Raw genomic sequence first — 26,202 nt, 5'->3', positions numbered from 1 at the left:
ATCTTGTGTAAAATTCTTTCAAAAACATAAAACTTGCAATTATTCCAAACCTTTCTCTAGTAGTGTATGTATTGCAAATAAAATAGACAATATACAGTATATAATGAGCAATTAGTAATAAATATTATGCTTATTTATAAAAAAAAGACAATGTGATAGAGGGAGAGTAAAGTTAATGATTCATTAGATGAAATGAACTTGTGTTTCTTAACATGTGGAGTGATCATTAAAATTTGAGTCTAATCAGTGAGACTGTCTGTATCTCCATATTAACTCGCATACAGAAATACCAGCACACCCACAGTCATGCACAGGTCTAATAATACACATGTACATTTGTTCTAAGTAATCAAATAATAATTTAATAAATTGTATAGATTCAATTAAATCAAACAAAATGTAGCCATATACGCTATGTTTTATGTCGTATTTTAACAGAATGGTGGAATGGATTCGTTGAAAAGCCAAATATCATGGAATCAGTTCAGCAGTTTCCAGCACATTAATACTAAACAGCAAAACACCATGAGTCAAATAAATCAAACTTTAGAGGGACAGTTCACCCAAAAATTAACTGGCTTCATGCTGTTCCAAACCCGTATGACTTTCTTCACAGGAGATTTTCACTTTAACACAGATTTTAGTTGTTTTTTTTTTGTGGAAACTAACGACTGGTGGATAATGAAGACCTCAACCAATCACTGTTTATATCCAATTTACACACAAAAACAGCCCTATGTGGATCGGTGGAGGTTTTCATCATCCTCTGGCGCTTGTATGACAACATCAGTCAGTTAAACCCTCTTACTGTTCTAAATGACTCCAGAACCATCTGGCCCCTGTGGGGTTGCCACGGCACCAGGCTCCAGGGGGCCCGTCGGCACATGCTGTGTGCTGAGAACATATCAGCTATAAGACCAAAAATACTGCAATAATGAAAACGAAACCCAAATCGAACTGAACGCAAAACAAGCCATTCACCTTCAAAAACAAAGAGAGAAAATAAAATTTATGCTTTAACGACTTAATTTGTAACGACGTAAATTCTTATAGTCTGTTTAAAACATAAAATACATGCATATGTGTCTTTCACCGATCAGGACGTGCTCCGTTCCATCATTTTCTCTCGGTGAGAGAACATGGGATAGATACCATTCATGCCTGATAGTTTACATACACCATGATGTGGTTTAAAATAGATTTCATCACAACTGAAAGAAATATGTCAGAAATACGTCTTCTTGGCAGACATCGGCAAGGTCAGTTACAATCTGTCAGATTTCTGAAAATTCCGCTTCTCCGAATGAAGGATATTTTCCGGAAGTGTCTCTATATAAAAATAGACTAAACGACACTAATATTGTTTTTTCTACTCAGTGGCATTGTTCCTTCTTCAGTGTGTCCGGTGATAAAAAGGACAGACTGGAAATATGGCTATTCAAACAGACAACAGATAAATCTATGATTCATTCCTGTGAAATTGCTTGGATTGTTTTTTTTTATTGAATTATTTTGACTTATTATAATATATCCACATGCTTAATCTTGTGAACGGCCCTTTTGATTACCAACAAAAGAAGTTTTAATATTATTTCACCTAGATAATTTCTTCTGTGCGCTTGTGCAGTTTTGTCTGCAGTAGTATAATTTAGTTTCTTGGAATTGCTTGTTGACGTAATCCTTAAGGGGGCTCTTTATTTCATCTGAGTTGTAGAAAAAAGGGTGCAAACAACCAATCCTGTTCTTGTTAGCCTCCCTTTGCCTCCATGGTGTCTTTGGATAAGTAAACCACCCAGTACACCATGTTGAACGCCCCAAAGGACACTGGGAATAAAATACGTGCATATTCATCGATCTTGCTGGCTCCTCCGGTTGGAGGAGCGGCAGGTTGAGGTGCAGCCTTGGTTTCCTTCTTTTTAATATTCTCTAATTTAGGCCCAAGGAGATGGTGAAGAGGGGCGGAGCCTGTGGGTGCACTTGGCGACGGTTTCTCGGGAACTGTTGGTGTAGAGGGCGGGGCCGGTGGTGTTGTCTTTGAGGCAGAGGACAAAGTGGCTGCATTTGATTGGCTGGCGGAACTCGGGCTGAGACGTGATTGGCTGGAGAAACTGCTGGTACCCTCTGAGGTGGAAGATGATTGGCTGGTTAAGGTTGGTTTGGATGCAGCTGATGCACCGGTCTTGCTAGATGTTTCGGTTCTTTGGGTTTTCTTGGAGTCTGGTTGAGACTGGACATTGGAGTTGACGCGTTTTCTTAAGTTTCCATTGGTGTCTGAGTTTTGCTGTTGGGTAAAAGGGAGAAAAACATAAGTATAATGCACAACAGATGTTCTCGGCTAATGCTGTTTTAGTAGCAATTACAAATGTTACAAAAAAAAAAAATTGCTTAAAATATTCTCAGTCCATCCAATTTGTATAAGTTTGTTTCTTCATTGAACAGATTTGGAGAAATTTAGCATTACATCACTTGCTTACCAATGGATTCTCTGCAGTGAATGGGTGCCATCAGAATGAGAGTCAGAACAGCTGATAAAAACAATAATCCACAAGTAATCCACACCACTCCAGTCCATCAATTATTGCCTTGAAGTGAAGTGAAGAGCTGCATGTTTGTCATAAACAACTATTAATTATTAAAGTGTTTTAACTTTAAACTGAAGCTTCTGGCCAAGTCCATAAAACCATGATAATGCATTCGCCAGTAGTTAAGTCCATCCCCTGTTGTCCATTCACATCAAAATCCACCAACATATGTGTTTAGAACCGTTTTTGCTTGTAAATGATGAGTGATCTTTGCATATTTCTCTCCTGATTCAGACACAATTATTTTTTCACTGGAGAAAGCAATATAATGGAAAGTTTGAAGTTAAAAACATCTTACAGTTTTTCACAGTTGCTTTGGTGCATTCCTCAAAATAATTTGTAAAAACCGCACCACACAATGGATAACCTGCAAAAGCCTGTAACTTCATCTCTCAAAAGTAAGTATTCATGTCAGTGAACACATCTGTGACATCAGAATGAAAAGTCCTTGTGTCATTGTTCACAAACAAGATATGTTAGTCATGTTGTCAATTGTACTCTGTTAGTGTTGCCTGATGTAATCTATGGCAACCGTTTGGATGACAGTTACTGTATAGAAATGCAGAAGGCTGCACTTATTTATGTCATATATCCATTTCAAAAGTACAAATTTACACACTACTGTATGTAAGTTATGTATTGATTGAAAGAGACTGGATAGGATACACAGTTACCCTTTTTACTAGTAAAAAAAACACACATTGTCATGTTACTTTGATATAGGAAAAATAAACAAATAATAGAATGTCCATTGTCAGAATTTGTAACTCTTTTGTTGTCCTCTGTCTACATATGTTTTCCAAATGAAGGTTCATGAGATATTTTGGTGAGCTATTTCAGATAACAGGTTTATCATTGGTTGATCTACATACTCCTCATTAGTGAAAGTCATGATTCACCTGCACAATTAATCGCAAATTAGTAAAACGTCTAATAGAAATGTGTAGAAAATTAGTTTGACAGTTTATAACAACTAGATCAACCATTTTGCATTTAATGACTCATACAATGAACTAATGACTAGATTTTTTGAGGGACTATTGCTCAGAAAACTATATAATACATTTTGAACAACATGACATTAGCAATTGATAATGTAGGAAGCTGCTGACAAATGCCCATAATTATTTGCATGAATGTACCAAAGCAATCGCAACTTGTTCAAAAGAATGAGAAACTGCTTTTATGATGTGCACAAGTGACTAGATGAAGTGGAGGTTGAACAAGAGTTTTGAGAATTTCATTTCTGAATTGAAAAATGCACCAAAGCGACTAAGAAAATCTGTCATTATAGATTTGTTTCTTACAAACAAGCAGCTTTTCACTTTACAAGATGTTAGAGGGACTGGAGTTGTGTGGATTCTGGGATGTTTTTATCAGCTTTTTAGACTCTCATTCTGACGGCACCCATTCACTGAAAAGGTTCCACTGATGAGCAATTGATGTAATGCTACATTTCTTCAGCTCTGTTCTGATGAAGAAACAAACTCATATACATATTGGATGGCCTGAGGGTGAGTTTAGTTGTAAACTATTCCTTTAAAATAAACTCTTACAGTCATTTTAAAACATTAAAGCAAGTAGTGCTACAAAAAAATGAAAAACACACACACAAAAAACTTTGTCTTCTGTAATATGAAGCAATATAAAACCCAGTTTTGGTTTAATAATCTTTTCTAAATGTGTTGATGACTAGCCTGGGAAAACCCAGACTACTTCCGGCGAATTTCAATTCTCTCTTTCAATTCAATTCAATTCTTTCAATTCTCTCTACTCAGTTTCAACTGAAAAGGGTCTGGTTTTAACCAGGCTAGTTGATGACACTATTGTAGTGCAAAATCTGAGCTGCCAAACTTGTGTTTTTAATGAGAAGACACGTAAGAGTCTCGCAACAGCTTCTGAATCAAACCGGTCAAAGCAAATCCATAACCCATTTGAAGAAGCAATTTTACAGCAGTCAGAATAACAACACTATATTTATTTACGTAAATAATATTTCTGTACACAACATGATTGAAACCATTTTAAATAAGATATTTGTAACCGAATGAAGTGAACCATGCAGTGAGCATGTGCCTGTAATGTGCAACTGAACAGACGTCACGCTTGCAGTAACGTTCAGGGCTGTAAGGAGCTTTTATGATCAGATGGTTTGCTGTTTGTGGGTGTATGGAGGAGGAGGAGGGTGGAGCTATTCTATAAACAGCTTTTTTCATATAAACAAGGACAAGAGAGATGAGTCCACTCAGAGAGAGAGAGTGTGTGTGTGTGTGTGTGTGTGTGTGTGTATGCGTGCATGCACAAGTGTTACAGATCACAGTGATATCAAGGGAGGAGATTTTACAGCAGGGGCTGATGGGAATTCATGGATGAAAGTGCATAACACATAACATAGCAAATTATTTATTTTTATTTATTATTTTTATATACATATATATTTTTTTTACATTTAATTTATTTCATTCAGTCCTAAATTAAATACTGTACATTCCACAGAATTCTACAGATTCTCACACAAAGTCAGCATATAAAATGTGAATAGAAAATGCAGAGGTGCTGTTCTGTACATGAGATAAACATGTATACTGAGATTATAATGAAGAGATATCTTTCTTTTTCTCACTGGACCTGATAGCCCAGTTTCACCCTGATATTTTTTCACCATTTCCTCTGAGAAATGTACAGTTGGCAAAGTGTAATTGGTGTCTCGTGGTGTGTGGACAATATGTTAGCACAAGCTGTGAGGAGAGACAGAAAGAGACAGCTCTGAGGGACATAAACTGCGTCCAAATTCCTGTACCTTCATTCAATATACATTTGATGAAGACTTTCTTGTTTGTTGATATACATTCTGTAGGTATGAATGAATGCAATATAAATACACTCCAGACCCACAAAAAACAATGCCACTTTTCTCAGAGCAAAATCTGTGGTGCTGTTAAACAAAGAACTTCCTTTTTAACTTCAAGAAACAACTTCCCCGGTATCTACAGCCACTTACACTTATAAAGAACCTCCTGGTTCACAAAACTTCATATTTTACAACTAGATCCTCAGTTCTGATGGCCTCATGGGATAGCAAAGTGTTGCAAAGTTCAAATCTCAGCATATGTAGTACTTGGACACAGGGATTGAAAAGGATTGATGGGATCAAACCCATAATGCTGCGGTCACGTCATTTCCCTGATAATTTGTATACTATACTTGTTTTTTCTCTCTCTCAACTCTGTTTGTCTAGGAAGATAACATTTTCTCTTCTGTTCTTTTTTCCAGAACAGAAAAAACCTATTAAAGGCGGCTCATTAATCCGTGGCAGTGCTTTGGTCAGCATGTACGTATTCAGACTTAAATTGCTCCATATTGGGATTTTCTCTTAATGTTCCTTAATGGGTTCAGATCAAGCATATAAAAACCCAAGAGGGAATTTGATTAGAATGGATTGCGCTTGCTGATAGTGCCATTTATTTGCAAGCACTGTCTTAAAATCATACAAACCCACAATAAGATGCAACAGACACAAATCCTTAAAAAAACATCCATTAAAACTTACACAAAACACTTTTTTTTTTAAATTATTATTCTCCCAAAGGCTGTATTTCTGATCAAAAATAAAGTGAAAACAATAACATTGTAAAACATCATTATAATTTATAATAACAGTTTTCTATTCAAATATATTTTAAAATCTAATTTATTCCTCTGTTGGCAAAGCTGAATTTTCAGCATCATTACTTCAGTCTCACAAGATCCTTCAGAAATCATTTGAATATGGTAATTTGGAGTTCAGTTGATATTAATTATCACTGGTGCTCAATTACTAATAATGGCTCTTATTACCAATAAAAATTATCAAAACAGTTCTGCTCCATACTTTTATGAAAATTGTAATTCCGTCTTGTCAGTATTCTTTCATGAATAGAAAGTTCAAAAGAACAGAATTTATTTCAAATATAAATCTTTGGGGATCTGGAAGGCCGCGGTGGAGCCGGAGGGAAGGAGGAGCCTGACAGAGCCTGAGGGATAGAGGGATAAGCCGAAGCCAGAGGAGTGGAGTCCCGGGGCAGCGCATGGTTGATGACAGACCAAGGCCAGAGCTGGAGGGACGGGGGAGCCTGGCGGAGCTGGTGGACTGACGGGCTCTCTGTCAGCGGTGGGCTCAAGCATGAGCTCCACGCATCGGGGAGATGGTGGGCTGGCCTCACAGTCAGAGGCAATGCACAAGACACCAGCACCCACTCCACAAAGGTGGCAAAATTTCCCAGAGGGCCATCTCTAGACAACTGCGCTCTGCACTCGTCATTCAGGCTGGTCTTATAGAAAGTGCAGGGGCAGAAGTCCGGGTAGTGGGTTTTGTTGGCAATTTCCACAAATAGTTGTGTGTGATCCTCAAGGTAAAGGCTCCTCTGCTCCAGCAGGAGGAGGGAGACTGCATGATCCAACATGAAGTTAAACAAAAACTGACAAAAAGGAAGAACAAAACTTGGGGAAACATGCCAATTTACTTTTCACGGTCTGGACTTCTGTCGCGGTGTGGTGTGGGAGAGAAGCACGTAAACGAGGCAGATGATGATAATGATGATGATACAAAGTCTTGAATAATCCACATAGGGGTAATCCAAGGATAGGCAGCAGAACCACACATACACATCGATGAGACTAGACAACCAAACACTGAATAGAATGCAACTTAGAAGGGGAATGTTAATGAGGGTAATTACAAGACACACCTGAACATAATGACACAATAACCATTGGACACGGAACACATGGTGGGAAACACAATCTGATGAGTCCAGGGGCGTGACAGTCACTATTTTGAAATATTTGCGTAATGCCGCCGAAATGTTCACAGACAGAAAGAAGGTTTCAGTAACCGCAGTTAGTCGTGAAGCAGCCATGTCAGGGAGATGCTGTGTGTATCTAGGCGAAAGCAAAAGCACTTTATTTGGCCTCCCGAAACTGATGCATTTAGTAATCTTTAAGATTACTTATTACAGAACAGCAACGCATTTTATGGACAACCGTTTCATGAACCTAAGCGAGGAGGTAATTCTAACTTTGCTGCGACAATCTGGCACTTCTGAATCAGCTACTGGAAGTATGTTTTGTTATTGTGTGTGTGTGAGAGAGAGAGAGAGAGAGAGAGAGAGAGAGAGAGAGAGACGGTCACACAGTGGAGTCAGCTGTCTTAACCATCCGTGGTTTGTGTACTGTAAACACATACAAGCTTTATCACGGTGTCTGCCACACCACTCTGTTCCCCTTTTAGGCTTGAAGTGATGGTAAAACTAAGAACATTATTAACTTTACATTTATTTTAAAAGATGAAGCTCGCGATTATGGAAAGGGGTGTTACATTTCCAACGAGTGCTTGCAGTGTTCGTCCAATTACAATGCACTGGGTCAGTTGGCCAATCAGAGCAGACTGCACTTGTTGGAAGGAGGGACTTTGTAGAAAACTGTGCCTTTAAGAGAGACCGGGCATAGAGGACCTACAATAATGTACAGTATTTGTAAAATAATGTGTTTTTTGAACATTAAAGCATGTCAACATATTCTATTACACCAAATACATAAAATAATGAAGTTCTCCATGGAACTGACGTCATTCCACTACCTCATCAGTCAGTTAAATAAAATAACTGCTCTTGAGCCCTTTGTCACTTTAATCAGACTTAATAAGCTTTTGTTTTTGCACTAAAAAACCTTTTATCTGCACTGTTGTTCACTTCATTGATTTGCACTCTAAAGCTAAATGGGCTTTACCGCCGCGCATACCGCCGAACTGACTGTAATAATAAAATGACGGTTTGTAAACTAAGATGAAAGGACAAGTAAAACATCAATAGCATTATATTATAACATTTTAACATCCTTAAAAACCATTATAAAATTTAAAGTAAGAGTTAATTTAAAAATGTGGGATAGTCTTAGGCTACAGTAAAATTGTAAAAGAAAGACCTTTACACAAAGTCTTACTGCATGCTATTGTCATTAAACAGTCTTTACTAGGTATATATATATATATATATATATACATATATATATATATATATATATATATATATATATATATATATATATATAAACAAACAAGAATAAAAATATAAAATGTTCTAATCCATGTGTGTTCCTATATATATATATGGGAATATGAGGAACGAAATGAGAACGGTCCAGCATTAAGACCACACTAACAGCAATAATTCTTATTAACTGCTGTTGTTCTTGATTTTTCAAACTGTCTCCAATTATGTCTTAACTGTGTGAGCAAAAATTGAGTATGGTATATTTCAGCTGTTTTATGCGCTGGTGCCTCACGCGCACATATTCATTGACAGCGCAGTTCAGCATGAGCAGCGGTCTACTGTGGCATATTTTTGCTCATTATAATATTTTTCCGTCGATACTGAAACACACGTGAACCACAGAGCCTATTTTACCTAATAAATAATAGTTTAGCTGCAAATACGCAACATCACGAATATGGAAACATTTGGATGTGTCCAGAATGAGAGAGGTAAACCCAACAGGTAAGCTAAGTGGATATACTGTACATCAATTTATTGTATTTACTTATTTATTTTGTGTTAATCCCATTTTTTTCATGGCATATGAAAATTTAAGAATAAAAAAATCCTCCTACCCCCTAAAAATTCTCTTCACATTCACTTGTGCGCTTATGCGCAATACCTTCCTCTCGCGTTGCTCAATTGTGGACGACGTAAAAGTGTTTGATATAAAGGTTGCTGTCCCATTTTATACATGAATTGTTAATAAAAAAAAATCGAATTATTTTGTTAGTTTCATGGTAACATGCAATCAAGGTCTTCTGTTATTTAGGCTATATTTAACATTCACTGTGGCATTTTCACCCGTTAAAACTTAAAATTCCATTTGATTTTAAATTCAGTTTAATATAATAGTATTAAAAATTCTGATTTAAACTAGTATAAAAACGCATTAAATTGCTTAAATTATTTCTATTTTGTCTGCTGAGCCAAGAAGTGGGTCTACTGGTGCTGCGAGCACTTACTAGTTCACTCATATGACTGCTCCTCTTCGTGTTTTGTCCTACAACTGTCGTGGCCTGCGTCTGGGCCAGGGCGCAGGTGACAGGGCTCGCCGTTTGGTTGTTGACAATCTCTTGCAAAATTGAGACATTTTGTGCTTACAAGAGACGTTTCTGGCAAAGCAAGACTTGGCAAAATTAAACATTCTTAATGTCAATTTTCATGGTGCAGGGGAATCAACAACTGATCTTAGTTCGAGAATAATCAGGGGTAGAATACCTGGGGGTGTGGCCATACTGTGGAACAAGAGACTTGATTTACTTGTTAATGTGCTTAGGCTTGATGTAGACTGGTGTATTGGTGTTCAGCTAAGTTACAGTGGCAGGAAGTTCATTATACTTAATGTTTATACACCATATGAATGTATCTTGAATGAAGCTGAATATCTTAATAGGCTTGCTTTTATTTATTCTTTTATTCAGTGTAGCAATACTTCTTGTATTTATGTAATTGGGGATATGAATGCTGACATTGCAGACAGAAATTCACTGTTTGCTAATCACATGATCCAGGTTTGTCAGGATAACAGTTTAATGCTATCAAGTCGAGAGTTTCTACCCTCAAATACTTATACTTATATAAGTGAGGCTTGGCATGCTGCCTCATGGTTGGATCACTGTATCAGTACAGCTGATGCACACTCTTCTATAGTGGGTATGGATATTTTGTATGGGGCAGCCACCTCTGATCATATGCCTGTGCTTATATTGATAAATGTTGAGGATATGCCAATGCTCTCTTGTGATAGTTATGATTGTAATACTGAATTTTTGGACTGGTCTACCCTTTCAAGGGAGGATATTGCTGGCTACTATGCTGATACAAATAGATTATTGAGTAAAATCAGTCTTCCCAGTGAAGCAATCAGGTGTAGTGATCCTACCTGTAATGACTGGAAGCACAGGGAGGAAATCTCCTCTCTATATGTTCATGTTGTGAGAGTCCTTTATGAAAGCAGTAGACCCTATTTTAAAAGGAAAAGCAAAAGGGGTAAAATGAGGCCTGGCTGGAATAAGTATGTGGCCGGATATCATGAGGAAGCTAAGTTAGCGTTTAAATCATGGGTGTTGGCTGGCAGACCAAGGCAAGGGCTGCTGTTTGAACAAAAGAAAAATGCTAATGCAGCGTATAAATATGCTGTCAGATTTATCTGTAAAAATGAGCAAGCTATGAGGGCAGAATCTATGGCCGATAAGGTAATGGATAACAACACTACTGAATTTTGGAAAGAGGTAAAGGGTTTTAACAAATGTAGTATACCACCCCCATGCACTGTAGATGGTATCTCAGGTGTTGAGAATATTGCTGAGATGTGGAGACAGCACTACAGGACCTTGTTTAATTGTGTTAAAAGTGATATTTATATGTCTGATAATGTTAAGTGTGTTGATTTTAAGGCAATTTTTTCACATGAGGTATCACGCACTATAAATAAGTTAGCAGATAATAAAGCAAGCGGGTTGGATCACATCACTGCTGAGCACATTAAATATGCCAGCATGAGGTTAGCCCCCCTTCTTGGTATCTGTTTTAATTCCTTTTTAATTCATGGTTTCCTGCCGGATACAATGATATCTGTCTTGCTTGTGCCGGTGATCAAGGATAAGTCTGGTAAGGTTGGTTGCTCTGATAACTACAGACCAATAGCCCTTGCCAGTTTATTGTCTAAAGTTTTTGAAAGCATCTTGTTGAGCAGAATTGTGGACATTATCCCCTCTACTGACAACCAATTTGGTTTTAAATCTAAACATGGCACAGATATGGCCATATATTCCTTAAAGGAAATTGTTAATATGTATAGAGATAAGAACTCCTCAGTTCAAATGAGTTTTATTGATGCCTCAAAAGCTTTTGACCGCGTCAATCACTACAAGTTATTTGATAAAATGAGTAAGAGAGGTGTATCTAAATGTATTGTGAGAATTCTGTCCTACTGGTATGCCAACCAGTCTATGTTTATAAAATGGGGCCACTGTGTTTCTGCCTCTTTTGGGGTCAGGAACGGGGTCAGACAAGGTGGAATCCTCTCCCCTATTCTTTTTAATATGTATGTTGATGAGCTCTCTGTCTGCCTGAATTCGTGTAACACTGGGTGTATGATAGGTAACACTTTAGTGAATCATATTATGTATGCAGATGACCTTGTGGTCTTCAGTCCTAGCAGTGTTGGTCTTCAACAGCTTCTTAATGTTTGCTCTGACTATGGAACTGTTCATGACATGAAATTTAATACATACAAGAGTGCGGTGATGATTTGCAGAACAAAGGAGGATAAATGTCTAATGTTTCCTCCTTTTAAATTGGCAGGTAATACTTTGAGAGTTTTAAGGAAATACAAGTATCTTGGGCATCTCATTACAGACCAGTTGAAGGATGACCTTGATGTTTACAGGCAATGCCGTTCTTTATATGCTCAGGCGAATAGTTTGGCTCGCAAGTTTGGTGGGTGCACAGATAGAGTGAAAGTTGCTTTGTTCAGAGCATACTGCACTCCTCTCCACAATGCACACTTGTGGTCTAGTTTCAGCAAAGCTAGCTTGCATAAACTCCAGGTAGCTTACAATGGTGCACTAAGAATTCTGCTGAGAAGACCACGCTGGTGTAGTGCCAGTGAGATGTTTGTGGCTGCAGGTGTTAATACACTGCAAGACACACTGAGAAATGTTATGTACAAATTTATATGGTGGCTGAATAACTCAGAGAATTACATAATTATGGCATTGATCAGCATCAAGTTTAGCACTTCACGGTATAAGTCCAAGTTATGGAAGCATTGGTATAGTTGTCTCCTCTGAAGTTTTTTATTGTATTGTGTGTAATGTCAGTGGTTGTTGTTTTTTATTTGGACCTGTGAGTCTGTAATAAAGTTTATTATTATTATTATTATTATAAGTTAAAGTAGCCAACCTTAAAAATGTGTTGTCATTACTTTTTCATCGTATTTTTTTACAGATAACGAGCTGTATTCGTTTTCCTTTTTTTAATTATTATTTTTGTTTTAGTTTATTGAAAATAAATTGGCTAAAATAGAAGCAGACACGTTTAAATTAAAACAACCACAAAAACATAACTAGTCTTGAGGGAAATATAGGTTTTATTATTTTTATATCGCAGATCTCACAGACGAACGTCTTAATATGATCGCACATTAGAAATGTTTGGTGAGATAAAATGTGCACGATAACATTAAGCAAATCTCTTCGCCATCGTCACTCTTTATTATTAAGCAGGAGTTTATGTACAGTTAATGCGTGAGCGTGCGCCGCGCTCGTTGTGGTGTGTGTGTGTGACTGACAGACAGCCTCCGCGGCGCGCATGAGAGATCTCGCAGATCTCACAGACAAACGTCTTAATATAATCGCACATTAGAAATGTTTGGTGAGATAAGATGTGTACGATAACATTATTAAGCAAAAATACATAGTACATTTATTTTTTCCCCCCGCCAGTACCGAAAGCAGAACCATTAGCGTCAGATCTTACTGATACTATGGCCTTTCATAATTTAGCCCTGGGGCCAGTTTAATACCGGGTTTTGGTACACATCCCTACTTATACCTGACATATTTTTTCCTCTCACAAACTCTGATTTATTTTTTAGCGTGTTTAAAAAAAAAACATGCAGCAAACAGAGAATAGGTGATGAATCCGTTAAAATGCAACTATAGACGACTTATATATTTTTTCCTCTGACAAACTTAATTTATTTTTTAGCGTGTTTAAAAATAAATAAATAAAGAAGACATGCAACAAATGAAAATAGGCGATTAATCCGTTAAAATTTTACTTCAGAGCAGAGCTTGGGCCTAATATAGGCTATCCAGGGTTTTTTTTTTTCATTGCATCTGAAAATGACTTTGTGCATCACATTCACTTCACGCGCTCTGGCGCAGATCAAGCCTCTCACGATGCTCAGCTGTGGACGATTTAAAAATGTTTGATATAAAGGTTGCTGTCCCATTTTATACAGGAATTGTTCATTTAAAAAAATTGAATTATATTGTTAGTTCTAATTATATTATTAACACAAGTTTAGACTATTTAACATGCCCTGTGACATTTTATCCTTTTTTACTTATAAACTCCTTGTGAATTTTAAGTTAGTTTAATAGTATTTAAATTCAAGTTTTAAAAAAAGGTTTTAATTGCTTAAATTATTTTTATTAATTAATAATATGTTATCATGTTTATTCTTGTAGAAAATACGTGTTTATTCTTTAAGAAAATAAGGGAAAAAATAAGGGACGATCCGAATATTTGTTTTGCTTCACCTATTTATGTAGGCTACAATGATTAAAATAATAATAATAATAATAACTAGAATTAAAAGTTAGTGAACTAACTTTGATGTTGGCTTGGCCATCTTGGCCATGGGGCAAAAGAGCCGCGGTACTTGTGTGGCCAACATTCTTGAGTTGCCCCGCTGCAAAAAAAAAAAAAATTATAATACCATAAAAAAATACACCTGCAACAGTCGTTTTCCATGGTCCCTTGCTGTTTTCCTTTTTAATAAAAAGCCTAGGCTATGATAACAGCTAGGACAGGGTTGTCTAGCTGAATGCGAAATAAGTCATGCAAAAACTATAATCTCCTAAATACCATTCCATTTGATTTTATTTGAATAGTACTGACAACATATTTAAGTTATCACACAGTACTGAAAAATTAAAGAAGGGACACTATATATAGTATACTTCGGCGAGTCAAGAGCTAAACAAAAAGTCCTGTTTCATTACAAAATACTGTACCTTTTATAAACTTTATACTATCACCACAAAATTTTAATTTATATTTATTAAAAAATAAATATTTCATAAAACTGAAACTTAAATATATTATTTCTATAGGCTACACAAAAAAGAAAAGAAAAAAAGACTAAAAAATAAGGCTGAATAAGCTGATCTATAGCATGTTAAATGGTGGTTGCCTGTCTATGAATGGTACACCCCTCTAAGCTCACAGAAGTGGTTTGACCCAAGTCCTCAGCAGCCAATGACATTGACCCGTTCAAACTGATTTTTAATGCGTACTTCACGTGTATTTCACGTGTATTTAACGTGTATTTAACATGTGAAATACACGTTAAATACGCGCTGATTTTTCACGTGTAAACAACACGTATTTAACTCGTTAAATACGTGTTTTTACGCGTGAAATACACGTATTTAACGTGTTGTTGACGCGTTAAAATTCACGTGTATTTGACCCTCTTGGCCTTCCATACACATTAGATATAATGAAGGGAGACGTGAAAAAAGGACATCGCGTTGTTTTGATATGGATTACTTTATCACAGAATATTTGTTCGGCAACACTTGTTTAGTTTAAAAGTAGACATGTCAAGCTTTCTATAGATATCTCTCTCATGTCTCTTCGTTGAGTATTCATGGAGTTACAGCTCATTTTAATGACGTGTTTGTAAATGAAGATCAGCGCAGACAAAGGCTGCAGACAGCACACCTTGTTTGTTATCTTTATTTTATAAGTGCACAAAGTTTTGTTGTTATGTTTGTATCCAAAAAAAAGTAGACCCTTTACAGATTCGATTAATGTATTGCTCTTATCTGTACGATTAAAACTGAAGGTGTAATTTAAGTAATTCTCGGGTATATCAGGAGGAAATGACTCAAAACGCGTATATGCGTTAATCGACTCCGGAGGGTTTTAAAAGGCTGTCGTGACTTTTTTTCCTTCCAGTATTCATAAGCTGTATCACGCTGTCAAATTATATTTCATTTTGCACACATAAACAGCTCAAAAACACCTGAAATCTGCTGTTGTTGTGTTCTAATGGGTGGATTAGTGCATTCGCTGTGATATTATTTTTGGAAGCTCTTAAAAAAATATAAAAATGCTTTTATTCTGAGCTCGTAGTGATAACTGGGCTGGCTGATGAATCGCTCATTTCTGTCTCGTCTTTCTCTCTGTTCTTTAGCCAGAGACATACATTTATTAATGAGATCTGACCCGGTAATAATAACATATGTTGGATTAGCTTGTCAGTGTGAATGAAATGTGTATTTATTTGTCCGATCTCACCCCGAAATGCGGCTGTCATGTGACTTTTTTTTTCCTTCGCGATGTCAAATATTGCATTTTGCACACATACACGGCTCAAAAAACACTGGATTTTGCTCTTGTTGTGTTCTAATGGGTGGATTGTGTGCATTCGGAGTAATATTGTATTTTAAGAAGCTCTTAAAAAATATATAAATGACTTTACCATGTTGTGCAGCGCCGATCAATCTATGTGACTTTCAGTCTGACAGAGAAAATCTCACAAGCACATATAAACACTCATTTACATGTGTATAATATATTCTTCTAATTGTTTTGTGCCGTTTCGCTGCAGTGTTTTAATGTGAAAGGCTGTAAATTGTCTATGTGGACTTCAAGTGTTCCGAGAATACATCGCGAGCTCGCGGCCAGTTGGGTGCCGCAAATATATCATGTTATTACTTTAAACAGTTCAGAAACATCTGAATTTAGCTCTTGGTGTGTTCTAACGGGTAGATTGCGTGCAATTGCCGATATAATTTAATTTAAAAAGGTCTTAAATAAGAATAAATTCGCTCGTTGTGAGCTCCGTGTAGACTGAGCTGCCTGAGCTGACTAGCCGTGATCCTTCTCTAGTCTTTCTGACTGCTCTCTGCCCAGAAATCAATTATTAATGAGCCCTGACCCCTGTAATAATCAGATATGTTGGTTTAGCTTGTCAGTTTGAGGGAAATTGTATTATTTACTTGTATTTTTAACCGGTTTAAAAGTGAAACAAAACCCGACTCCTCCCCTTAATCTCTCCCGGGTAATGCAACTGTAGGGGCGCAATTTTTCTCAGACAATTTAAGTCTATGGGTAATGTATTTTTACATTAAAAAATTAATTTAAAAAAAACTTTAAGTCTGATCAGTCTGAAAAGATATAGCACACACCACCGCTCTATCCCGCATGTGTCTGCCGAGTTTGGGGCTTGTGGCTTTAAAGCCCTAGGAGGAGATACGTTTAGAATTTTTAGTCTCAGAAAAATAATAAGAAGGAGAAGTTTAAATAGCATAACAGTATGTTGGCTTTGCCAAGCCAACATAATAAAACGAAGAAGTTTAAATAGCATAACAGTATGCTGGGTTGTTGCCAAGCCAACATAATAATAAAATAATGTCATAAAAAAATACCATTGGCCTGAGTAATTTTGACCATTATAGAATTGTGCGGTACAGCAACCATGGCGACGGGACGTGGTGTCTCCGTTCCCTCCTTCAGGGAACGAGGGTTACCATATGTAACCGAGACGTTCCCTTTCAGTCGGTCACTCTCGACGCCACGTCGGTGACCGACGAATATGGGATCCCTATCAAAGCGCCATGGGTGCTGCCCCTTCCAGTGCCCTGTGCGAGCTGCCTGCGCCCCTATTAGGTGTAGGCCGGGGCTCAGAACAAGTAGCTCCACTCACCGTTGTCAAAGCACTACCTCACTGGGTGAGATTGGATAACACTGGGAAAATGTACCCGGTCCGCTTGGAGCCGGGACGCTGCGGAAGCCCCATCTTTCCCGAAGGAGGTCTCGGAGGCAAATACACATATAGCATCCGTTTAGGAGTATACAGAGAAATTTGAGGTGATTAAAACCCTCTTGGGAAGGCAGAAGTCTGCCGGGGAAACACGGGCTCTAAGGCTATACCGTGGACTATACACATATGAGTACCGCTTAGGTTTCAATATGGAACCCACCCTTCCATGGTTCTCACGGATTCATCATGAAGGTCTGGCGCCGGATGTTCCGCTGCGTCCAACTGCTTAGGGTGATGGAGGATCTCAACAGGGTCTACAGTACGTACACTCTGGAGCGGTTTAGGCAAGCCGACACTAACCGGGGCCTCTCAGTGCCACTACCCGTTTGAGGTGAGAACACAGGAGGATACCGGCTCTACACGAAGGCTATAGAACCTAGCGAACGTGTTAGGGGTCACCCAGCCCGCAGCTCTACAAATATCTGTCAGCGAGGCACCACGAGCCAGCGCCCAGGAGGATGCTACACTTCTAGTTGAGTGAGCTCGCAACCTGAACGGGCAGGGCACATCCTGAGCCTGATAAACCAGGGTTATGGCATCCACAATCCAGTGGGCCATCCTCTGCTTAGAGACGGCACTCCCCTTCTGCCGGTCTCCAAAACAGACAAAAAGCTGGTCTGAGGTCCTGAAGCTTTGTGTCCGGTCTACGTAGCACCTTAATGCTCGGACGGCACAGAGCAAAGGCAGGGCTGGGTCTGCCTCCTCCAGGGGCAGCGCTTGCAGGTTCACCACTTGGTCTTTGAAGGGTGTAGTGGGAACCTTGGGCACGTAGCCAGGCTGGGGCCTCAGGATTACCTGGGAGTCAGCCGGCCCGAACTCTAGGCACGAATCGTTTGATGGAGCCCTCTTGATGGAGGCCAGTGCAAGCAGGAGCAGAATTTTCAATGAAAGAAACTTTAGCTCAACTGAATGCAAAGGCTTGAATGGGCCCTGCTGTAGTGATTTAAGCACTAGAGACAGGTCCCAAGAGGGTATACAGGGGGGCCGGGAAGCTTTTAACCTCCCGGCCCCTCTAAGGAACCTGACGATGAGTTCATGCTTACCCAGAGACTTCCCATTCACAGGGTCATGGTACGCAGCAATAGCGGCAACCTGGACTTTGAGGGTGGAGGGAGACAGCCTTCGCTCCAACCCTTGCTGCAGAAAGGATAGCACGACCGCAATCGGGCATCTTCGGGGGTCTTCTCGGCGAGAAAAACTCCACTCAACGAACAGGTTCCACTTCAAGGCATAAGCATGTCTCGTAGACGGTGCTCTCGCCGAAGTGATGGTGTTCACTACCTCTTGGGGTAGGTCACCTAGAACCTCCGCATCCCATCCAGGGACCAGACATGGAGTTTCCACAGGTCTGGACGCGGGTGCCAAATGGTGCCCCGTCTCTGAGTCAGTAAATCCCTCCTCAGAGGAACCGGCCAAGGAGGGGCTGTCGAGAGGAGCACTAGTTCGGGGAACCAGGTCCGAGTAGGCCAATATGGCGCTAGTAGCAAGACTTGCTCCTCATCCTCCCGGACTTCGCACAATGTCTGTGCGAGAAGGCTCACTGGGGGAAACACATACTTGCGTAGGTCCCGCGGCCAGCTGTGTGCCAGTGCGTCCGTGCCGAGAGTTCCCTCGGTCAGGGAGTAGAACAACTGGCAGTGAGAGGTCTCTGGAGAAGCAAACAGGTCTACCTGAGCGGCTCTGAACCGTCTCCAAATCAGCTGGACCATCAGGGGATGGAGTCGCCATTCTCCCGGGAGCATTGCTCGAGACAGCTCGTCAGCTGTACGATTGAGCAGGCCTGGAATGTGAACGGCACGAAGTGACCTCAGAACCTTCTGACTCCAAAGGAGGAGGTGGTGAGCGAGTTGCGACATGCGACGGGAGCACAGACCACCTTGTCGGTTGATGTACGCAACTGTGTACTGTGTCTCCCTCCGATGCTGAGATCGACATCCGGTCGGGGGGAGGCCCACTGGATACCACTGGTACGCTCCTTGTAGAGGGCCCAGTGCATTCCGTGGGTTGCTCCACTGGATCGGAGGTGCATGACGAGTGGTGGTCCCCAGAGGGTTGGTTCCCTGCGGGGTTTGCCACCACTGTGACCCTCAAACCACCCGCGCTACTGCCGGAAGTGGTTCTTGTCTGTCGACCGCCAGAACGAGCCCTAGATCGCGGCCGCTTCAATGGGACTCCGCCCCCCTGAAGGTAGCGGAGCCTGGTTCGCAGCTCCGAGATGGTCATATTCCCGCAGTGAGAACATGACTCATCCACGAAAGCCACCTCAGCGTGCTCGACGTCCAGACACGTGAGGCAGCGATTCTGACTATCACCCGTTGCCAGGTAATGACCGCACCCAGAAACGTACGGGTGAAACGGCATCCTTATAAGGACGATCCGTCGTCTTTACAAAGACGCACCCGTGAAGCTCTTTTAGAGAAATTTGCTCTTTAGGAAATGCTCTTTTAGTGCTGAGGCGCACAGGGGAATTGGCCATTTGCAACACGACAGGGGTAGTGCAGCCTGAAGTGTGCAATCCACTCGACACAGGAATGACCGCCGCTGAAGCGCCGTCTCGCCAACACACGAAGCTTCCGAGAGCGTGCTGAACTATTAGTTAACAGCAGACACAGTTGAGCAGAGCGATACTAACGCTCGGCTCCGAAGCGAAAAGCTGGAATGCATTGCACCTGCTGGCTCGTTTAGTTTACACTCGAAGTAGATTGGTCTATCGAAGTGATATCCCATATTCGTCGGTCACCGACGTGGCGTCGAGAGTGACTGACTGAAAGGGAACTTAAAGTTGTGAACAAAAATATTATTTCAACCATACAGCATGTGAATAAATAAAATGCATACTTTTCATAACATTTCATTATTCATAAAATGCATAATGTTTCTGGTGTTTGGATTTGCACTTCAATATAATGAGCTCCAAGTTTAAGAATAGCCCTAGACTAGTTTCTCTCTCTCTTTCTCTCTCTCTCTCTCTCTCTCTAACAGCATTAGCTCAATGAAATACGTCTGCCTTCTGTTAGAAGGAATTTTTTTCCAGCCTTGCTAAATGTTGGGCTCGTGATCAATAAGTTGTATTCGCCTAAATCTGATTTAGTAAAGTCAAACCGCAGACAGTGAAGCTCCATCACTGAGCGCGAGTCCCGCACGCTGTGAGGCGGGAGCAGAGGATTCCGCTTGGTCTTAAAGCCTTCCGCAAACATCCACGATCACAAATAACAATTAATTATTAATTGATGATTTGTTATTATCATTATGGTCTTGTGAAAATAATAAAATGGGCTGCGAGAATATAATGAATACAAAGAGTAGTGCTGCTGAGTGCAGGCATGTTTCAGCCCAGTAACATGAAAACACACCGTTCCTCAGAACCTAAAAACAGACCGAATTCAGTTCAGCTGGAGGGGGTTGGGTTTTGGGTAGTTATGTATGGCTTGTGGGGGTCGAGATAAAGGTGTGAATTGCGCTTTCATATGGACAGTGTCTTATGAGGCTTTCACTTGCTGAACTGGTTTATAAAGGACTGTTGTTTTGGTTATAGACTAAAAAATGGTCTGCCCCCACGTAAGATTTTTCTAGTTCTAGTCGTTTGTTTGTTATATTCAACTAATCAGAGGTTTATATTAAATTTATATGATCAAATCTTAATATATTCCGCGCTCAAGCACATGCATTACGTTTGCAACAAAGCACATGCAGAAGTAGCCTAATAATTGTGAAAAATGGGACATTTTAATTATTTATTAATAAACAAATGTTTTCTTATCTGCTGCAAGATGAAATTCACTGTGCTGGCTCCTGGGGCGTAGCACCAAATTTTGGGCCCTGGGAACAAACCATCTTGCTGGGCCCCAGTACCAAATACCATAGTGGTACCAATGGGTGGGATATTTTGAAGAAAGTCGGTAACCAAAAGACTGATGGACCCCATTGACTTCCATAGTAGGAAAAAAAATACTAGTAAGTCAATGGGGACCAGCAACTGTTTAATTACCAACCTTCTTTAAAATCTTCTTTTGTGTTTAGCAGAAGAAAGGAAATCATAGAGGTTTGGAACAACTTGAGGGAGAGTAAATGATGACAATTTTCATTTTTGGGTGAACTATCCCTTTAAAGTTTAAATGTGTACAATAACAATGTAACCATTTTGCTTATTTCCTCTTAACACTAATTACTAAGTGAGTCTTACTGTCACATTCACCTCACTGTCACTGCTTTCACCTGGCCGTGATGAGGGGCCTGCTGCTGCAGGGTCTGAAACTGAAATATATGGCTTCAAATGGTTGCTAAAATATCATTTATTGTCACAATACCTTTTTTAAAGTGTAGGCTAAGTACAAGTTAATTGCTGATTATTTGTCTGTTTAAAATAAATGCAGACTATAGAATCACAGGGTACACTAACCGCCAAACTAGACATTCATTTATGATTTAAAATTATTTAAATCATAAATAATTTAAATTCAATTATGTTTTAAAATAAGTCATTTTCAATCATTAAGATGTGCATTAAACTGAGAACAATCCTGTACTTAATGTAAGAACCTGTGCGAGCTAATTCGCATAATGCAGTAAAATAGGCGCTAACGATCTGTGTTTTCGCGGGTGTTAGATTTTGACACTGGAGGGAAATATACAGTGTTTTCATGTAAACTTCTGACTCTGGGTAGAACTCCTCCAAGAGTAGATATTTATGTTAAAACAATGTCAATGCTCAATGATGCATTTGGAGCTCACCTTTCTTTTCAAAAAACTGAGTGAGCAACTGCTTGCCCCCATTTGACTTTCTCTCTTTAATCTTCTTTTTGTTTTTGAGCCCATGATTTTCCTTTCTTAAGGAAAGACATGACTCTTCCCCTGTCTTCCTAGTTCATATCACGGCATATCCAGCTCCTGTCTCATTAACTGATTCACCGCAGGTCCGCAGCAGAAGCACCTGAACTGCGGGTCGTACCATTTACATTGATTCGAGAGGGGAAATGACTTTTTTTATTTACCAAACCAGTGCCTAACTACAAGTTTAGTTTTGCACAGGAACTTTTTTATTTGGAAATAAATGCTTTACAAATGTTAGTGCATGTATATATGTATGTATAGAAAACTGACTTCTAAGGGCCCCCCCCTGCCTCGGGCCCTGGGTACTCGGTACCCTTTACCCCCCCAGTCCGACGCCCCTGGCTGGCTCTCTCCGATGAGAGAAATGCAACATTCACAGATTACACAATTCGTTTTCGTTTAAAAAACATTTCAAGCTTTCTGTAGATGTTTTAATGTATGTGATACACCACGATATTATGTTAATTAAAAAAATTATAAATTCATTATCAGGAAAAATATTAAAGTGATGAGACGGCGCCTCCCCGTCATTAATGCACATTAATAATTTTTGCACAAACACTTGAATATGAGCTTCTGGTTTTCACTCGCTTCAAGAGTGCTCCATCACGAATACAATTCATGCCAACAGCCCATAATATAACTGCATATTCAGCAAGAATTCATGTTAAACATATTTAGCTATAGCTTGATCAGATGGTTACAATGACTGCAATAGTCGAGCGGGATGTTAAGAGTTTGTCTGTTTCTTTTACTGATTATTTTCGGGTTAAAGCATGATTTAAACAGATTCACACGCAATCGCTTTCGCAATAATGCATTCAAACAAATGTAATCTTACAGTGCTACTACATTATCAGCATGCTATCTGATTTTGAAATCCTGAAGAAGTTAATCGATCTGTTTAGATAAAATAACTGACAAAAATTTACTGTTAATTTCATCACAAACAAAATGTTCATAGCAGAAAGCAGCAATTAAAGATTTAATGCTTACAACGTTATTAATTTGGCATGTGATATGGGGAAAAAAGTTAGTTGTTGCTGCTCACAGACTCTGCTGCGAGTGAGAGAGACGTTTCACCTGAAAAAATGAAGACGACCGCGGGAGCACAAGCATGGCACATCCGCAAAAATCAACCTGCAGCAATCCTCGTTGATCGACTCGCCAAGCTTTACTTTTGTAGGTCGCATGGCAGTAAATAATTCGATAATATGACCATGCAGTCAATACAGATATTTAATAAAAACATTAAAACAAGCAGTAAAATAAAACAATAAAAAATGCACGCCAGCTCTACACCGGACACAAGTGGAGCGATCCAACAAAAGACAACAGAACACAGTGATGGATACACTGGACACGATCCCCATCAGTGAACTGATGCTCGTTCTGTTTATGACAAAATGTTCTGACACTGTGTTCAGATGATTTGACACTATAGTGTGATGTCATCAAGTTTAGACAGACTTTTCGCTGTGGGGCACGGATGACAACTCTTGTGTCTGGTGTAGACAAACAGAAAGTGTCTGCTCTATTTACAAATAAGTTCTATAAGAAAAAAAGAAAAAAAAAAGAAAACTAAACCAGCGGCATAACGAGATGGAAATATAGACTAGAAAATATATTAACAGGTCCTCCGTCCATGACACTGACTCACTGCAGAGCTGCCAGTTTTAATCTTAACAGCTCTTAACGACGAGTGGATGGTTAGATGCATGATAGGCTAGTATTAAATAAATAAATAAAAATAAAGGTCTTTCCAGCATTAAGGTAATAACATTACTGTTTTTTTTTATCATATTGTTGCAGTTATAAATTTGATTGCTAAATGAATGATAAAGAACTATGTTAAAACTTGTTTTGTAAAATTTCCTCTTCATTTGAATATTGATTTAAAATAAAAGCAAGTAAAGAAGGCTCCCTCTAAAATCACTTAAGTTGTCAATTACTAAAGCTATTTTTTACATCTTGTGTATTTTGTTGATTGTAATGAGAGAACTTGAGTTTAATCGTAAGGACAGTTTATTAATCCATCCATTTACAGTATTAGAGTTTCAAAGATTTAATCGTGCAGGTTTAATTTTATTCGTTTCTTGTTTTAGGCTAATTAGGCCTAAATAATGAGAATGAAATTATACAGTGCTTCATGTTTAAACATGCAACAATTTCTTAATCAGTTTACAGACAAATGTTTTTTCCCCAATAAGTTAAAGGACAGGTAACGAATAACAAAAATGCATGTTGTTTTATTAAAGGAAAAAATATATTTATATTGAAAATATAAATTAAAATATATGCATAATATATGAAAATATTGACATTTTGCATATTAATCCATGTAGCCTACCCCCCTAAAATAGGCTACCACTTTTAATGCTCCGACGCAAAGTAAACCACAATTTCTTTTTAATAATATAACGCATAATTAATATAATATAAATAATACTGCACACCTTTTAAATGTGTCAAATCTAAAATATGGTTTAATACCATGTAGCTTAGAGAAAATATAAGCACAGGCTTGACATTTATCCTGCTTGAATTCGTTCTAAGAAATGCACATAACTTCATAAGTACCAAACTTTCGTCTGTGGATATAAAATATTTTAACTACATTGTTTTTCTTTCATTTTCCCTGACTGAAGCCATCAAATCTAACACATCAGTGAGGCAAAACTGACGTCTATTAGCGAAAATGTGCTTTGATGCGCTTGTTTGATAACTTGTGGTTAAAGCGCCACTCAGCGGTCAAAGGCTGCAAATGCACTTTATATCGCCGCCGCGGCGGTACGTGCGGCGGTAAAAAGGGCCTTTTGAATGTCTACTTAGTGTATCTACCTCTTGCCTTGAGCTGCTTTATTTAACTTTATTTTTAATTTTATTATATGTCTTTTTTAACATTCCCTTATTGTATAGTTGTATCTACATTTAATATTTTGATCTAGATTTTTAGGCTTTAATGTTAATGTTATCTGTGTGCACCGGGGGTCTGAGAGTAACGCAATTTCGATTCTCTGTATGTATGTACTGTACATGTGGAAGAATTGACAATAAAGCAGACTTGAACTTGAACTTGAAATAATGATCTTTAAAAGAGCAGCATATGACCCCTTTAATGATACTCTAGCAGCACTGAACATTTGCCTGAATCATTCAAGCTCCGTTAACCTGCATCTGCTGAGACTTTCACTGTAAAGATCCTCTTCCTTCTACTCAGCAAATAGAAATGTGTTTTATGATGAGCGGAAGACAGAGAGGAAGAAAAGGGGGAAGAGAAATATTGGTGATTTGAAAGAATTACAGAGAGCCACCATTAGATAAGGGACATTAACATCTTTAACAACCTGTAGAAATAAACGACATAAAAAACAGGCCCATAATACATCACGTCAACAGTCTGACAGACACACTCTCACTTAATCTCACAGCTGTCAGCATGTGCCACTTCTAATCCGCTATCGCAGCTTACGCACAATGTCCCAGCAAAAGACTAAATCCACAGCTCACATGCACACTCTCAGTGTGCTGTCCCGTCAGCTGTAATTAAACTTATATATGATTTCCGAGCTGTGAATGATGCAAAACTCTAGCTGTGAACGTTCTTCTTACTCGATGCAAAAACACAAAGATCTGTAAACAAATGACTTAACTTGGTGTTATTCCTTTTTTTTGCATTTTACTTTTACACATCATCATACAAATAAAGCTAACTGAATAAAAGTTATAAATAAAAGTTAATTGCAATTATAAGATAAAACCAGGGGCCTTTTGGCTGAATCTCATGAAAACCTGTCATGAACAGGTCCATTTCAAAATTCATCCCAAAATCAAAAAAAAAAAAAAAAAAAAAAAAAATAAATATATATATATATATATATATATATATATATATATATACACAAGTCCGCCGCAAACTCTATGGGCGCCGCTATCTTGCCTACCGCCATTACTGCGTGCCTGCAAGGTGTGACGGTGTGACACTTGCCGGTGCCCTCTAATGACATTTCAATGAAAGCGGATCCTGCTCTTTAAAGAAAATGTCTGGTGAAAGGGTAGATGATGTCAGGCAGTGGCCAAAACTTACTGATAAAGGTAATTTATTGACAACATAATGTAATAATGTAAAAATATGTAATGTAATTAGGAA

At 38.8% G+C, this 26,202-nt stretch overlaps 1 protein-coding gene across 3 annotated transcripts in view; it reads right to left on the bottom strand.

Moving 5' to 3' along the window:
* Positions 1 to 632: 632 nt before the first annotated feature.
* LOC132109842 (gamma-aminobutyric acid receptor subunit alpha-6-like) overlaps positions 633 to 26,202 on the bottom strand; it is a 52,482-nt gene continuing 26,912 nt past the window's right edge. For all 3 annotated transcript variants that reach the window (XM_059516228.1, XM_059516227.1, XM_059516226.1), the window contains one exon: positions 633 to 2,281. In XM_059516228.1, the coding sequence (XP_059372211.1) occupies positions 1,748 to 2,281 (534 nt within the window). In that variant the 3' untranslated portion in view covers positions 633 to 1,747. The remainder of the gene's footprint in view (positions 2,282 to 26,202) is intronic.

Source organism: Carassius carassius, chromosome 29 (genome assembly GCF_963082965.1).
Source record: "Carassius carassius chromosome 29, fCarCar2.1, whole genome shotgun sequence".
NCBI lineage: Eukaryota > Metazoa > Chordata > Actinopteri > Cypriniformes > Cyprinidae > Carassius > Carassius carassius.
Note: the sequence above shows the minus strand (reverse complement) of the source record. Positions and strands in the feature narration are given on the sequence as shown.